The sequence below is a fragment of the Petaurus breviceps genome, unplaced genomic scaffold (genome assembly GCF_028583685.1).
Source record: "Petaurus breviceps papuanus isolate PSGF00001 unplaced genomic scaffold, PetGlider_PUasm1.0 156, whole genome shotgun sequence".
NCBI lineage: Eukaryota > Metazoa > Chordata > Mammalia > Diprotodontia > Petauridae > Petaurus > Petaurus breviceps.
Genome location: NW_027185720.1, coordinates 6,100,607 through 6,117,640, shown reverse-complemented (window position 1 = coordinate 6,117,640; position 17,034 = coordinate 6,100,607). Strand labels below are relative to the sequence as shown.

General features: G+C 39.2%; 1 protein-coding gene across 3 annotated transcripts in view; it reads left to right on the top strand.

The window, feature by feature from the left end:
- The first annotated feature begins 483 nt into the window (after nucleotides 1-483).
- The window catches only part of KCNC2 (potassium voltage-gated channel subfamily C member 2), a 303,550-nt gene continuing 286,999 nt past the window's right edge, over nucleotides 484-17,034 (top strand). For 2 of the 3 annotated variants that reach the window (XM_069081946.1, XM_069081948.1), the window contains exons 1-2: nucleotides 484-4,067; nucleotides 5,180-5,864. In XM_069081946.1, coding sequence (XP_068938047.1) covers nucleotides 5,199-5,864 — 666 coding nt within the window. In that variant the 5' untranslated portion in view covers nucleotides 484-4,067; nucleotides 5,180-5,198. The other variant, XM_069081947.1, reaches the window with a different exon arrangement.

Below are 17,034 nucleotides of genomic sequence, written 5' to 3'. Positions count from 1 at the left end.
GAAGTTGGGGAGACTTATTAAGCCTGCTCCTGTCTTCCTGTCTCCCACACCACCAGCCAGGGCTGGCTGAGAGCAAAGGAACTATGGAACAAATCTGGGGCATTTTGAATTATCTTTGTCCCAAGGAGGACTGATTGGGGACCCAGATGTGGGCTCTGTGGACAAAGAAAATATCAACTTAGCTTGAAGATTCTGGTAGGAGGGTTTTGAGAGACCCCCTAGAATTGCCTTTCTCAATTACTTATAAAATTTTTTTTGCTAACAGCTTTTATTTTCCTGTCAATTGCTTTTTTAGCCACCTTGGGACCTTCTTTTTAAACATTTAAAAAAAGTTTTTACCTGAGGAATGATGGTATGTGAATGTTTTGATTAAATGGATTGTTTATATGGGCCCTTAGGCTCTGAGTTTTTTTTTTTTTGCTTCAATTGACACATCCCCCATTTTTTTTTTAAAGCAATTGGGGTTACCGTAAGTAACTTGCTCAAGGTTAGACGGCCAGGTGTTTCTGGGTGGGTGCTAAGTGTCTGAGCCCGGGATTCGATCTCCAGGTCTTCTCAACACTGGAGCTGGTGCTCTTACTCGCTGTGCTACCTGGCCGCCCTGACATCCCCCATTTTTAAAGTGTCTCTAGGCACTTTTAAACATTAGATTTCTCATTTACTTTTGGTTGGCTATCTATCCATGAAGCTATATTTATGGATAATAGCTGGCTTCTTATAGCCCATTTTTTTTTTGATCTGACTTCCTACAAATGAGACATCTAGCTGTAGATTAAAAATTTTGCTTCTGTGAATCATGTCTAAAACATTCTACAGTGGGTTAGTTAGCTAGTTTGCAGAACACCTAGAGTTATTGTACAGATGAGGCCAATAATAGCTATTGATTTTTACTGGAAGATTTTTGAGAAACATTTGCTTTTTGAAGTGAGATTTTTGTGATCTATTTGTGATTCTTGCTATCGGGCCTCACTCTTGGTGGTAAATTATGATATACCCAACAATTTTAAGACCTCAAGCTTAGGAAAACATCATACTTAAGATCTAACTGTGACAGTTAAGAAAACTCTAAAAGGTTATTTTATCACCGAAATTTCTACTACATTACCCAGAAATTATCACTTATTTTTTCACATTAGATATCAGCTTTTAAAAACGTGTCAGCATGACCAGTACAATATGGAATCATTTATCTTTTTCCATTTCCAGGCCTTCTTTCATGTCATACACAGAATGTTACAGAACCTTCCTCCTCTGTTGCTGTTGAAATTGCTGCTTGTTGAAATCCTTCCTTCCCTTCAAATCCCAGCTCAGATGCCACCCCTTCCATGATGGTTTCCTGATATTCCCATCTGGAAGTGGCCTTTCTTTCCTCAAATTCATTAATTTATTCATTTCAGACTTGTTTTTTGATCTCTCCTACACAGTTAGCATTAACTAATATTTATTTTAATTATTTGTGTCCCTATTTTATTGATCCATTAGATTGTAAGCCCCATGAAGGCAAGTACCATATCTTATTTCATTTTATGAAATGCTTAACAAGGAGCTGAATGAATTCAACCATTGAACAGAATCCCTGGGGAAGCTAATAGGGGAGTATTGCTAATGGCACTCCTGCAGTTATCACAGGACAGAACCAAATTGGCAAGGGCAATTTCATCAGGAATGATACTGAGCTGGATTCTGAACCATCCATTCCTTTCCCCCCACCTTCCTTCTTTCTGGTACCGATGTGCGCTTCTTAGAACTATTCCAACTAATTTCCCCCTTCTTTTTTGTTAAATCCTTGTGATAGATACTTGGAGTTACAAAGAAAACAGCACTTGAGGAACCTCTCTATTAGTGAAAATCATCAATGATTTCCTTTTATTCCTTTTTCCATATGAACAAATTAAGGAGAAGAAACTGTACTGGATTCACAACTAATAAAGAACAAATCATTTTCTTTTCCTCTCTTTTCTATCATCTTTTCGATCTTTCCTTTCCTGTCACTTTCATATCTACATAGATGTGTATTTATGTATACATACAGATTTCAAATAGATCATAAGAGTATGTTTATTGGAAGGTTTTCCTATTTTCCCCTCATGTTTCACTTAACGAAGACAGGATATTAGTTTTAGATAGCTTTTCTTGAACATTGGCAGGATATGGTGCAGGGAAATCTTTCCAAAGACTGAATCCCATTCATTTTCTTAGGATCCATCAACATGTATTGCATATCCTTTTTACCTCTTATGTTGTTGCTATTGTACTTTCTTTATATGTTCTATAATCTCACTTATGATCCTTTATAAGATGTTTTGGAGTCCTTCTAACATAAAACCCTACAATATTCTCTCTAGATTCACCTTAAGGCCTTGATTGATTAGAACATTTTCTCTCCCACTTTCTCCCATGGGTGCTTTGCATCCTTTACTTCATTCCTTTAGATCTCTCCACACATTTCTCATAATACAAATTTAATGCCCTACAACTCAAAGTTCTTTTCATCTCTCACTGGCATTTTTGAAAATTCTATCAACCTTAGTATGCTCTTGTGATTTTACAGGAAGAATCCTGACATTTAAGTTATTCAAAAACAAACCCCATGCTGTTCTTATCAAGTTAATGAAAAGAATTGAGAAATATATGAGATGTACACAATAATCTACACATATTTTTACTCTGCAATTCTTTTTCTACAATTGTCATTTCCCATCACTTCCTACTTTTTTTTTTTTTAGCAATAAAAATGTTTTCCTAAGGTAAAATTGTCATTTGTTAATATTCAGACCTTAAAGTCATCTGATTTCTAAGCACAAATATTTACAGTGCTCTAAACACAATAAGTGCTTAATTTTTCCAAGGCATGCTATCTTTAGCATGCTTTCTCTTAATTTCTTTTTCATTTTGATATTTTATCAGTGTCTTTGCCTTTCACAAAACTCTCCTCCAAAAGACTTCATTCTCAAATCTTATGATTTTTTTCTGACTGAAGGACATGGTGTCTATCCCTTCCTAGATTTTCTCTTTTGATACAATACACAATATTTTTTGTTATTTTGTTAAACTACCTGTTGGACAATGTGGAGAAACTTGATGGAGTGGGGTAGCACTGCTTTGGAACTAGGCTGTCTGCAGCTTAGATGTTTAGCTTTGAGAAAGAGGTAACCTGACATTTTCTTTTCTGGAGTGATGTGTGCCTGGAATAAACTTTTGCAACTCCTTGCTTTTATGTAATCCTAAAGACATATCTGAAAACCCACATTTTACTGGAGAGAAGAGAGGAAGGCAAAACTATGTATAAGATATAAGAAACAAGCTTGGCTTGTCACCTGTAGGTAGACTTCTCTTTCCCTTCAGCTGTCAGCAAACACATCCCAATAGATTTTAGCAGCTCTTGTTGGAGGGTGGGCTAGTGGGAGGCAGTAGGGAATGAATAGCGTGTGGGGAGTGGGATGTAAAGAAGGCAGAGGCTGCAGGGAGGGTGGGGACAGAGCTTCAGGAAAGGAAAAAAAAATGTGAGTTCAGTTGGTACAATCAGACCCACCCATCCTTTTTTGCTATGTAAGCCTTGGAACTCGAGGAGAAAGGAGATTAGTGCTGAAGGGACAGCTTTGGCTTGTGAACTGGGCAAACAATAGTAGCCTTTGCAAAGGCGATTTAACCTTCAAAGAGGGGAGTGACATTGAGCCGGCCTTGGAAGGCACCTCCGAAGCCTCCAGTCCATCTGTTCTTTGTTAGGGTTGGGGAGCATCTCTCGGACCCACCCAAAGCTCCATGGTTTCCCCAGACCTCTGTGATGGTGACTGTGGGCTCCGATGCTGACGCCTGGTGTACATCTCGCAACATGAAGGCAGAAAGCCCGGCTGGTTGGCAGTGGGAGCTGTCTCTGTGTCTTCCCGAGTTCAGCGCTGAGGGAGGCGGCATAGCCACCTGAACATGGAAAAATCCAACAAGTAGTTTCTCCTCGGTGGAAGGAGGATCGGTTGGGCGTCAGGTGGGAGTCAGTCCAGCAGGCAAGAAAGCCGCGTCGTGTTGGAAAGCAGGCAGACCTACTTTCTCTTGGTCTCTCGCTTGTTAAGGTATTCAGGGATGGAAGGAAGAATGGTGAGGGAGGGAAGGAATGGAGTCGGGGATGCGGCGGGATAGGCGCACTTGACTGCCAGGCGTCCCCTCCCGCTGTTTGGGCATCTGACTGTAGAGGTGAAACCCCAGGGAAAGGTGAGCAGGAGGCTGGTGTTAGAACAGCTGGTGGCTGTGACTGTCTGCCAACGGCTATCCGCTGAGATCTCTTTAGCGCGTTGGATTGCACTATACCCCTCCTAGAAAGCAGATGCTTTTCTTCTGTGCCCCCTCCCCCACTCCTCTGGGGAATATGAGCGCACTGAACTGATTACTTGCCTTCAGAGACAGAGAGCTCCAAGCCATCCATTCTCATGCCCCGCCCCCTCCCTCCAAAGGTGGGAAGAAAAGGCGATTAGACAGGGGTCTGTTCGGTAAGAGACAGCCTTATTTATTTGTTTATCTATCTATATTGTGACTTCTGCCTTCAGTCCTTTTGACAATCCCGTAAGGGAAGTGAAGTGGATGGGAGTTAAAGACCACAAGCCTAGGGGACCCCCAGCTCAGTTGGGAAAAGCAAACCAAACCATCCCTTTCTGGTTTGTTGAGGGTTTGCCTTTTTTTTTTTTTTTTAAATCATGGGCTTTCAGGTCAGGCTAGGAGAGGGGATAGAAGGTAGGGTCGCGGTTAACACACACTAGTTTCTAAGTTGTGAGTGCAGAGAGGTTCATTAAAGTGAGAATGATGGGCCCCCTAGCGCTTGGGGAAAGGGCAGAGTAAGAGGGGGAGCAGTAGGGGCAGCAAGTAAATGGACGGACTGGAAGACGAGGGAGGAAGGGGCAAGAGATGAAGAAGGGGAGATCTGGGGAGCCCGAGGGGCGTGAGCTAGGAAAACCGAAAGGATGGGGGAGATCTGGGGCAATCAGAAAAGCAGGCTCATGGGAGGAGCTGCGATGAAGAGGAGATAGCATCCAGAGCGGATTCTGACTCCTCCAGCTCTCGGCCCCCTTGTCCACTCTCTGTGTCATCACTCACTTCCTATCGGGGGTGGCGGGGTCTGGGAGACAAGGGTGGGGGTGGCCTCTTGTCTTGCCTGTAGCTTTAACCCGGTGGTGTGTTCGCCTCCCCTCAGTCATGTCTGAGCCACAGAAATGGGCAAGATCGAGAACAACGAGAGGGTGATCCTCAACGTGGGGGGGACCCGACACGAAACCTACCGCAGCACGCTGAAGACCCTCCCGGGGACCCGCTTAGCTCTGCTCGCCTCGGAGCCCCAGGGCGATTATCTGACTGGAGGCGATGAGCAGCAGCCATCGCCCCCTCCCCCGACGCCCCCCGCTCCGCCCCTGCCGCCTGGCCCAGCCGGAGGCTGCTTCGAGAGCAGCGCAAGCAACTGCAGCCCCCGGGGCGCCCACGGAGGCGGCGGGCACGAGTTCTTCTTCGACCGGCACCCTGGGGTCTTCGCCTACGTCCTCAACTACTACCGCACGGGCAAGCTGCACTGCCCCGCCGACGTGTGCGGACCCCTGTTCGAGGAGGAGCTGGCCTTCTGGGGCATCGACGAGACCGACGTGGAGCCCTGCTGCTGGATGACCTACAGGCAGCACAGGGACGCGGAGGAGGCGCTGGACATCTTCGAGACCCCCGACCTCATTGGCGGCGACCAAGGAGACGACGAGGACCTGACTGCCAAGAGGCTGGGCATCGAGGAGGTGGCGGGGGTGGGGGGCCCGGACTGCAAAGCCGGCCGTTGGAAAAGGCTGCAACCGCGGATGTGGGCTCTCTTCGAGGATCCCTACTCTTCTCGAGCCGCCAGGGTAAGACCAGGGTCGACCCCACCCTCTTCCCCAAACTCCTCCCCAGTTTCGTTATTTCTTGGTTGCTTTCTTCCTTTCTGCTCTCTATTTGGAAGGATGGTTCTCTGAGGGTCCAGAGGCGGCCTTGCAGGCTCAACCCTGTGACTCCTAGAGGGCCCTTGGACCCCACACGATTGTAGATCGTGCAAAGGCCACACTGACTTTCTCCACTTAGGATGGGAAACGGGGTGTAAACAAAAGACACTTCACTTTATGGACTAGAGCAAGTCTTGGTCTGGGAGTCTCAGAAACTCAAACCACATCTACCTCATTTTTTTTTTTTTTTTTTTTTGCTATTCCCATATTCTTCTTTTTCATTCATCTTTAACACTTCCTCCTACCGAGTTATCTTGATTTAACATTTCAAATCCTGGGAGTCCCATGGACTCAAAATACCTTTACCTTTTATTTTAAATTTTATTTTATTTTCCTTCTATGTTCCAGTTCTCATTCACCTTCATTACTTTCCCCTACCCTGTGGTCATCCTTATTTAACATTTCAAATGAAGCATAGTCTTCCAGACTGATTCTTCCAGAGCAGTGACTTCAATTAGTGTCCTATTCTGGGCACTGGAGGAAAGTCTCTCTCTCTCTCTCTCTCTCTCTCTCTCTCTCTCTCTCACTTCATGTAAGGTGTTTGATCAAGAGAATCTTCTCTTTAGAGCTCACTCCTTCCCTTGTTTGGAAGTCTGTTGAACTTCACTGAACTATTTTTAAGGAGCTTACAAAACCCATCAGGGCACTGAGTTTGGAATATCCTACCTTTATACTAAACAACACCACCACCACCAACACAAAAGCACTAAACTAGGCAAAGCGTTCAACCACTTTACTAATAGCTTGATCTTTAATTACTCATTTAGAGAAACAGTATAGTTTTCATTTTAAAAACCAATCTGATTTCAAACTGTGTCAAACTTTAGCTTTTGATTGGGTTATGACCCCAACTCAATTTTTCTTGTTAGTTTCTATCTTCAGTCATTGCTTAGAAAGAGCCCAGATTAAGTCTTCATTTTTTTTCCTGAATAGACTTAATCATTAGATATTTCTATAACATTAAAGAAGTATAAATGGATAGTCATATAGTTATGGGTTCTAAGTTTGCATGGGAAATTAATGTCTTTTTTCCTTTTAAATCGTTTGATTTGTAAATCAAAGGACTCTCCAACTACACTTTAGCCTCACCTCTCTTTGTCAAAATTTTCCACGATAAGATAATACTTGGCAACAAAGTCTAACGACTAGTTTCACATAATACCTGTTTGAAAATGAACAGATTTGTTACATATAATATCTTGAGGAGCAGAGGGTGATCATATTTTTAGTTTTTGGATAGAATATGGAGATGAAAATCTGGTATAGTATTTCTTTCCTTCCCTTGTAAAAGAAGTTACTGAGACACACACTCTTTCTCTGGCTTGTTCACACTTTTATCTTTAGAAATAGTATTAATAACTTGAACTCCGAAATATTCTATTTCTTTGGGATGATAGTTCTCAAAATTTAGTCCCAAGGATCTAACATTCAAAAAGAGAGAAATACTAATTTCAGTTCATGGTTATTGTAGTTCTCTTTTGGTTTCAAGCTGAGAATCCCAGAATCCTCTCATTTGGTGGCTGAAAAGAGAAGTAGATTTCTTTCTCTTTCTCTCTCTTTTTTTCTTTTAATGTTTGCAGGTGGTGCATATGAATGGCAGTGTTTTATCAGTGTTCTCCATGCTAACCCAAGGGACATATTAGTCTAGGTCAATGGTGAGCTGTTTACATTGTGCTGGAATTTCATTATGTTGCATATTGCTTTGTAAACTACATCAGAAGTGTTTGCAATACACTGAGAGGAACAATATTGAATATTTGACAAACTATCCATTTTATTGACAAGGTAAGAAACAGTGAGGAATAGCAGCTAGAAGAAGAGTTAAGTTACAAGTTATTATTCTTGAGTTTCTAGTCTATTAGTTCTCTGTGGATCCATGTTGTTTTTGTACTGGTGTATTGTGATATAGTTATTGAAATTCTAATATTTAGGGATCTTCTACAACTTGAGTAGCTATGTTATAGCTTTTTGGTTTGTGGAATTGTTATACTTCTCTTCCTGTGGGAAAGAGTAAGAATATAGAATAATTTGAAAATAACCTTTGAACATTTGAGTTTCTATAGTCTAGTTAGTACTTAATGTTTTCCATTTTCTTAGGTCTACTGGTGATGAACTTGCCCTCTGGGATGTCCCCTTTCAAATTAGTGGATCAAACTAACATTATCACTAATAATATCTATGTATTTCAATGGTGATTGATGTATAAGTAAGTTTTCAAATGACTCTGAAAGTATTCAGGGTTTTGTTTGCAGTTAAGCCAATGCCCTTAGTAATCAGCCGAATTTGATGAATATGACTGCACTGGGAGATAATGGTGGAAATAATGTATACATATGTATATATGTATACAGGTAAGATTGTTATCATAGTAGGCATAAATTAATTAATTAAATCATTTGATTCAGCATAACATTTCATTGACGTGAGTTTTATTTAATATATGCAACATCATTAAGTACTTTTACTTTCATGATCACTGGAATGAAAAAAAAGATTCTTATTTTATTCCCTTTTGCTGAATAATTTTGACTTCCATTAGTACATTTAGATCTGTTTCCACCTTTTATATTTACTTGTGCCTATTTTCCTTCTTCCTTGTCTCAGGATCTCTATTTTGTGCTGTCTAGTGAAATAATATATTTTTCCTATTTAACTTTAATGATTTAGACTCACAGACCATGAAACTGCAACTATCAGAAATTTCATAATTGGTTACACGTGTTAATATATTTCCCTTGCCTTTTGCTCAAGTTGATGCCCCAGGTCCCCTTCTTCCACTTTTTTTTTTCACTTTACAAAAATATAGATAATCACAATGCATAAATGTACAAAATTAGCTTGATGTATTTTGGTAAACAAGGTCACATTTCTTATTTATGACATGAATTTTTATCCTTAACTGTGTTCTCTAAAAATAGAAATTTATAGAAATTCAAATATAAGTTGTCATGGTAACCTGTTGGCAAGAAAGTGAGATCAGGAGAGGAAAAGAGAGATTATTCTAGTGATACTATCAGATGATATTATACAAACATCGAGAACAAGGTTACGCTGAGATGTTTATAGACCTTTATAATAATCTTGTGTCTTTTTCATTTCTATTTTGATACTTATATTTTGGAAGTAAATGGAGCATGTATCTTATTTTCTATAAAAAATATTATATTACTAATGAACAAAAGGATGTCTGTTGGAAAATTCTTTGCTGAAATTGAATTTTGAAAGTTTAGAAAAAAATACTCTAAAGACTGAAGGTGAGAACTAAAGGTCATACTGAAAAAAGTATTCACTCTTATCTCTTTGGTCATATAACTAGGAACATATGAAACTTTCTCTTAAAGCAATTTTTGGAGGAGATTGAAATCCAGATATCTAGAGAAGTGTAGATCTCCTTCAATGAATCTGTATATCATTCACAACTTATGCAACTCTATTGCCTTTTTCCAGGAACATTTTGCAGGGAAAATAGGGGAAGGGGGGTTGGGTAAGGAAAGAAAATGAATTTCTACAATGACACAGCAATTAAAGCGTTGTTTTTTGTGGGTGCAGTGTTATAGAATCCCATACTTTATCTCTGTCTAATCCACCTTTTTTTTTGTTTTTTTACAAAATTCCAAAATCTTGAGACAATTGTTAATTGTGACTGAATCACTTTTGCATGATATTTTAAGATACTGAAATTATTTTTGTTACTTATTACAGTGATTCCAATTATATAGCAAAGAAGTTGTGTTAGTAAAATACCAGTAGAATTATACCCTCAATGCCAGTGAAAGCAATGAGGATCAGAAGGGCACCTATTCCATGAAATCTGGCCTTTGTTTAATTAGTTCTTTTGGATTTTTTTTTAGTTATTCCAATAATTGTATCAGAGTTTCCATGAGGTATTTAATTGTTATGTAGGAAGTCAAATACACCTGGAGAAAAATGAAATTAAAAAAAAATTTCAAGTGGCTGAATGTTCCAGATCAGGAAAGTTGATGTAAAGACAATATATTGGCACTTACTTAAGTAATCCCATGGTTCTGTGATATTGATGTGGTATTCCTTTTAACAATGCAAATTCTAGCCTATTCATAATAGCACATCTCACAGGACTTTTGCCCACCTTTTCCTGTAAATCCACCATAGAAAGACCACCCAACTTGCTGGAGCTTACCTTGAGATCTTTTTTTTTTTTTTTTAAAGCAATTGGGGTTAAGTAACTTGCTCAAGGTTACATGGCCAGTTATTTCTGGATGTGGTGCTAAGTATCTGAGCCCGGATTTGAACCCCAGGTCATCCCGACACTGGAGCCGGTGCTCTTACTTGCTGAGCCACCTGGCCGCCCCTAAACAATTGGGGTTAAGTAACTTTCTCAAGGTTACACGGCCAGGTGTTTCTGGGTGGGTGCTAAGTGTCTGAGCCGGGATTTGATCCACAAGTCATCCTGACACTGGAGCTGGTGCTCTTACTCGCTGTGCTACCTGGCTGCCCCACCTTGAGATCTTTTAACACGAAATACACAGAGCATATATACTATAGGTCCACACTCTTGCTATGTGACAAGCAAATCTTTTTTTTTCCTGGTGAAACATAATATGTGTGAAAGCTAAAAGATGGGCCATTTTCTTACCTGCATTACATCACTATATAAGCAAACAATTTTTTAGAAGTTTTGAATGAAGTCCTTTTGTCTTCATCATGGTTCCCAATTCAAAGAACTGATATCCCAAATGGTCTTTAAAAAAAACATACTAGCTAGTGTTAATGTAGCACTTTAAAAATTTAATCTGATTTTATCCTTACCAGAACTCTGAGAGGTTGATGCTATTTTTATGCCCATCTGACAGATGAAGAAACTGAGGTAAACATAGGTTAAGTGACTTGCCTGGGGTCACATAACTAGAAAGTGTCTGAGGTAAAATTAGTACTCCAGAAACAGTTCCCTACCCACTATGATACCTAGCTGCTTCTAATACATGCTACCTAGTTTTAGAAAGTTGAGTTTTACTACTGTAATGATAAGATTGAATACATATATGTACATATATATATAGTAAACTGGAAAATTATATATAAAAGTGTAAAAAGTCTGGCACTCTGAATATGAGTCCATTTCTGTTAGAAATATGGCTACAAATACTTCCTATCACAATTGTCTGAAATAATTATGTTTTGTTTCCTTGATATGTATTTCTCATGTTTTCTAAGTGGTTTGGGGGTATCCTTGTTATAGTACCAAGGTATAGATATGTTGATTCAACTCTGTTCTTTCCCAAAACAAATGAATCAACTGTGGGATGCTCAATTCACTTAAAAAAAATGGATCAATGGTTGATCCCTTAGCATTTACTCAATCAACTACAGAGTTGAACTACTTCAGTAGTTCAGTGTTTTTGATTTATGTATGCCCTTCCAAATGTCTCTTTGTTTAAGGTCAATTGATGCTGTAGTTGAGTCAGTTTTATTTAATTTCACCATGATATGGTGAAGTCCTGAGAATTTATTAGGTCAGATCACTGAAGAATTGGTGTATTTCGGTCATTAGAATTATCCAAAAGACCAAAGTAGTTGATTGGTCCATTTTAACATAATTGGGTCAATTATTTATTATCTTTTCCAGTCAATCAACACTCAAAAGGCAATCTGATTAGTGTAGGTATCTTCATTAGGTACAGATGAGTTTCCAGGAGTATTATGGCAGGCACCTATTCATAAAAGAAATTGAGCAATAGGAGAGAAGAGGAAACATTTATTGTCTGTCAAAAATCTTACTTTCTAAGCACCTGGAGACAAAGAAATGTCTGTTTTTATAAAAGTTATGACAGTTTTCAAATCTTAAAATGCATATCATTACCCTTCTCTTTCACTACTACAAATGAAGTCAATGTGATTTCAGGTCTCATATTTTTAGATTTTCTGAGTCATGTATCCTTCTATCATGGCATTCTTTGGAAATACATCTAAACAAAATAGTAAAGGACATTGAAAGGTCTGTAAAAGACCTTTAGCTAACAGCATAAGGAGAATGATAGCATATGCATGGTGGGAAAACAATCTGGTCAAATGACACATAGAGTGCTACACGCACTCAACCCAGGATTTTATTTGAGGTATGAAGGGACCATTGAGGTTTTATTTATTTTTTGTTGGTTTGCTTGTTTTTGAGGGAGATAATATTCTTTGGGGATTACAAATCCCCTTTATATTCTTTTATAGTTGCAAATTGCTAACTGATTTCCATAATGCCTAGTCAGTATATTTCTAGAGAGCAAGTTTGAGGTAAGAAGAAGAGACACATGAAGAAAAATATAATGTAATAGAATGAACAGAGAAAAGAACCTTGAATGAAAGTCAGGAGACTTGTGTTTTGTCACTGAGTGACCTTGAGCAAATCACTTAACATTTTTCTGCACTGGTTTCCTCAACTGTAAGATAAAGATGCTCTTAGTATAGCATCATGGAAATAGGACTGGTTTTGGAGTTAGGGGACCGAATTTGAAACCTGGCTTTACTCCTTGATGACTTTTGTGACCCTCGGCAATTCCTTCACTTCTCTTGGATTCAGTCTTTTTATTTGGATAACTGTGGGGAGAAGTTTGATCTAGAGCAGAGGTATCAAACTCATTGGCAGCATCCTGAGTGTGGCCCAAACTAGACTAACATGTAATTGAGAAATGCACATTGATAAATAAAAATACAAGACGATACAGATAGTGCTTTTTGTGAGTTTTTTTCAAGTCAACGTATGGCCTATGAAGATCTGTTTCTTTCTCATATTGACGCCACTGAACTAGAAAGTCTTCCAAGCCTAAATTAGACATCCTGTCATGCTATGATCCAACGAGGGTCTCTTTCAGCTTTGACATTCTCTGATGTGTTGTTGGGATGTCTTGAGAAAAGTTTAGGTTGATTAAAACTTACAGATGATTTTCACTTAAAATGATTTGGGCCAGAATCATGAATCGAGCCATACCTGCTTTGAATTTTGATTACTATATGAGGATCATGATACTTATGAAGTAAAACAAGAGTAAGCTTTTTGCCTGTGTAATTTGGGTCCTTTTCTTTCCAGCTGTTGGGTAGTTGCTGCTACTGTTACCATAGAAACAGGTTAGCTCCTGGTTTCCTGTTTCCATTGAAAACAGCCTTCTCTCAGCCACATATTGATCTCAGGAAATCATTTTTGCTGTGGTTCCATCATGAAACCCATAAAGATGATCAGCACTGTAATTTCATAAACCTAAGATTTGATGCGGGTCCAGAGCCATCCACCCCACTGGTTTACTGATTAGGTAATCTGAGTTTGATTTTCACTTGGAATGTGCCTCATCGAAGATACTCCCTCCCTCTCCCTCTGCATCTTAGAAAATGAGAAGCCTCATCCATTTGGGGATTTTCAGATATGTCTAACACATTGTTCTAAATGTTTACAAAATATTGTCAAATAATTCAGTCCTAATCCATTACATAACCATCTCCATTGATGCAGGGAATATGTTGTGGGTTAACAGGTTCCACTTATGAATCTTCTTAGTATAACTATTTATTAAATACCTAAAAATGCACATGTGCATGCAATATAGATCTCTTCACAGAGAGAAACATGAGTGTCTAGGTGCATGTCCTTCATTAGAGGGTTCAGAGATCTTACTAGATACAGGAGAGTCTCTCTTGTTCATTATAGGGACATGTCGAGGGAGAATATACACCTTTTGCAGAGATGCATTTCCTCAAAAAAAGATTATGTAACTTCTTACATAAAGGAGGGCAGTATTTTAGAAGACTGGTATTATCTTCATAAATGCAGTTCCTTTAATGCTTTATTTATTTATATATTCTTGGTATGGATCTGGGATTTCATTAGTGTAGGGAATTCTTGGAAAGTCCATTTGCTAGAGAAGCTCAATTATTGTTCCATAATTTTATAGTATAAGTATAATGAAAGAATAAATGACTAGTCCAGGATCACATTGTCTGCATGTGGCAGAACCTGAACCCCGGTCTTCCTGATTTTAAGGTCAATTATCTATCTGCTACATAATACTTCCCCTCATGATGCCTTTAACTACTTCCTGCCATCCCCTTTTTTGGGGACAGACAGAGAGAGAGGCAGGAGGTTATATTTATACAGATGTATTCGCTCTCTTACCTCCCCCAAGAGTATTTGTGTAGTTTCTTACATAAAGTATATACTTTTGAAGAGTTATCTTTAACTTGAATATGAACTTTGAATATATGTGTATACACATATATTCCTACATATATACCATATATACATACATATATGTAAAATGGACCATAGTCATATAAAATAGGTATATTGTGTACAATATTAAAATGCTAAACTCTTTCTCCTGTGCCTCATCCTGGCGGTCCTCCCCTAAAGTGTGACAGAAGAGCTGGAACTCTGGCAATCAGTTACAGATAACAATAGATTGAACCTTTGGTCCCCTTATTTAGGTCTCAAAGATGATTTTTGCTACCTTTCGGAGAAAAGCACTAGCCCAACTCACATTGAAAGTGCTTCCCCTTCTTCCAAGAATCTCCTCATTTTCCAGGGTGTTCTTGTCCTCTTTGCCAGTATCAAAACTTACCTGTCCTATGTCCTATCTCTTCAGTCCTATGAAATGCCTATTAGCTAAGGAGAAGGAATTGGATTTATGATGTCATTAGTCAGATCAGAGAGGGCCCTCTACAGTGTGGAGTGGTAGTTTTTTCATAACTTGTAATCTTAGATTCTTGCTTAGGATGCTGAGAGGTTAAGTGACTTGTCTAGGGCTTTATAGCAAGTATATGGCAGAGTTGGCACATGATCCCATGACTTTCTGACTCCAAGGCCTGTCCTTTATTCCCCATTTCAAGTTATTTCTCTAACTCTAATTTGCTAACTCAAACTCTAGTGGTATGACCTAACCCTAGCCTACCTACTATAAACTAATTTGATCTAAGGAGCTAATAGTTAATAATGAAAATATGCTACCCCTCTAAATAACATCTATATTTTACTTGGGACTCTCAGCGCTTCAATTCAGATGATTGAGTCATAGGGAATCTAGGCACTATAGCAGACTGATGGGTGGAATTCTTTTACACAGAGAGGGAAAGGATGATGGATGACTTCTTCACCTAAATATTTATCTGCTCCTGCTCCTCAAAATGATTTTGACTTATGGGTTATTTTGACTTATGCAAAATAATTCCCCACATAACACACCTGGCATATCCAACCTTTGGTTGAAGATTAGAACCAAGGGAACCCACTATCTTCCCAGGGAGCAAATTCCACTTAGGAATGACTTTAACTGTTCAGAAGTTTCTCTTAAAATCAAAGCTCCATTTGTCCCTTCAGAACATCTGTCCTTTACTCCTTGGGGCCATATCTAGTCATCCTGATCAATATCTGGCCACTGGACCCACATGACTGCAGAGCAGAGAGTGAGGCTGGTGACTTTGCACAGTCCTCCCTCACTTAAATCTAATTCACTTGCAAGTCATGACATCATCTTCCTGATGTCATGATCCTCTTTGTGAATGAAGGACAGCCAGCAACAATCCTTTGTTCCTTGTTTCTCGTAGAGCAAATTTAATTCCTCTCAGACTACAGGCAAGGCCTTCATATATTTCAATGCAGCTTTCATATACCACCCTTGAAGACGCTTGCCATTCTCTGCAAATATGATAACTGTTCTCTGGTGGGCGTCTACTCCCATCATGCAAAGATCTTGTTGCTATTTGTACCTTCTTTTCCTTTTTTTGCTTTTTGGAGGGCAGTTGGGGTTAAGTGACTTGCCCAAGGTCACACAGCTAGTCTTGTCTTTTCTTGATAAGCCTAAGTCATTGTTCAAAAGGGGCAGTGTTGGTAATTTTTTAATTTATCCTAAAAGTGGTTCTTTTTCCCTTTATGTAAGGACTATAGTTTACCTTGCCATTTAGGTGGTTCTTCAGTAATCTGCTACTTTTCTACTCTCTACCTGTATCTAATGGTTAGGCCTAGCTCTGGGGAAAAGGGTCAGATGTAGTTTGTGCTCATTTCAAGGTAACTCATTTTTATATTTGTCTTTATGGTTTAAAACATCAATTTACTCAAAACAACCCGGTGAGGGAGTATGGATGTTATTATCATCAATAATAATTAAAGTGTTATTTTAAAATCAGTTTGAAACACTTCATAGGATCATAGTCCTAGATCTGGAAGGGACACTTGAGAACATCTACTTCAACGTCTTCACTTTAAGGGTGAGGAAATCGAGACCAACAGAAAATAAGTGACTTGCCTAGTTACACAATCAGGAAATGGCAGAGCCAACACTTGCACCTGGGTTTTCTAACTCTTAAGTTAATTCATCAACAAACATTGACCAGGCTTCTCTGTTCCAGGAACTGTGTTAAGAGTTGGGAATACAAAGAAAAAATGGAAGCAGTCCTGCTCTCAAGGAGTTTATATTCTATCAGGGGGAAAAGTACTTTTATCACCTGAGTAGTAATAGCACAGTCAATTTAATGACCTTTTTTTTCTTAGAGATAAATATGGAAATAGAAGTATCTATCTATCTATCTATCTATCTATCTTGCTTTTTGGAGGGCAATTGGGGTTAAGTGACTTGCCCAAAGTCACATGGCTAGTAAGTGTGTCAAGTGTATGAGGCTGGATTTGAACTCAGCTCCTCCTGACTCCAGGGTCAGTGCTCTATAGTAGAAGTATATTTTGATACTTGTGGTCTGACTTCTCTGCTTCTTGGGTTAAGAAAGAGTTCATGGAAGCATCTCAGCAATCATTTTCTCTCATCAAAGTCTTCAGTGAGTTTGCTTTCAGATTTTAGCACTTTTTTCTTTGTGGCTCTGGCAAGAGAGAGGACCTGTCAAAAAATGGCAAGTACTGTATGCCACAGTTTCAGTGTGTTCAGATGGAGAGAGAGAGAGAGAAAGAGAGAGAGACAGAGAGAGAGAGAGAGAGAGAGAGAGAGAGACAGAGAGAGAGAGAGACAGAGAGAGAGAGAGAGAGAGAGAGAGCGAGAGAGAGAGAGAGAGAGAGAGAGAGAGAGAGAGAGAG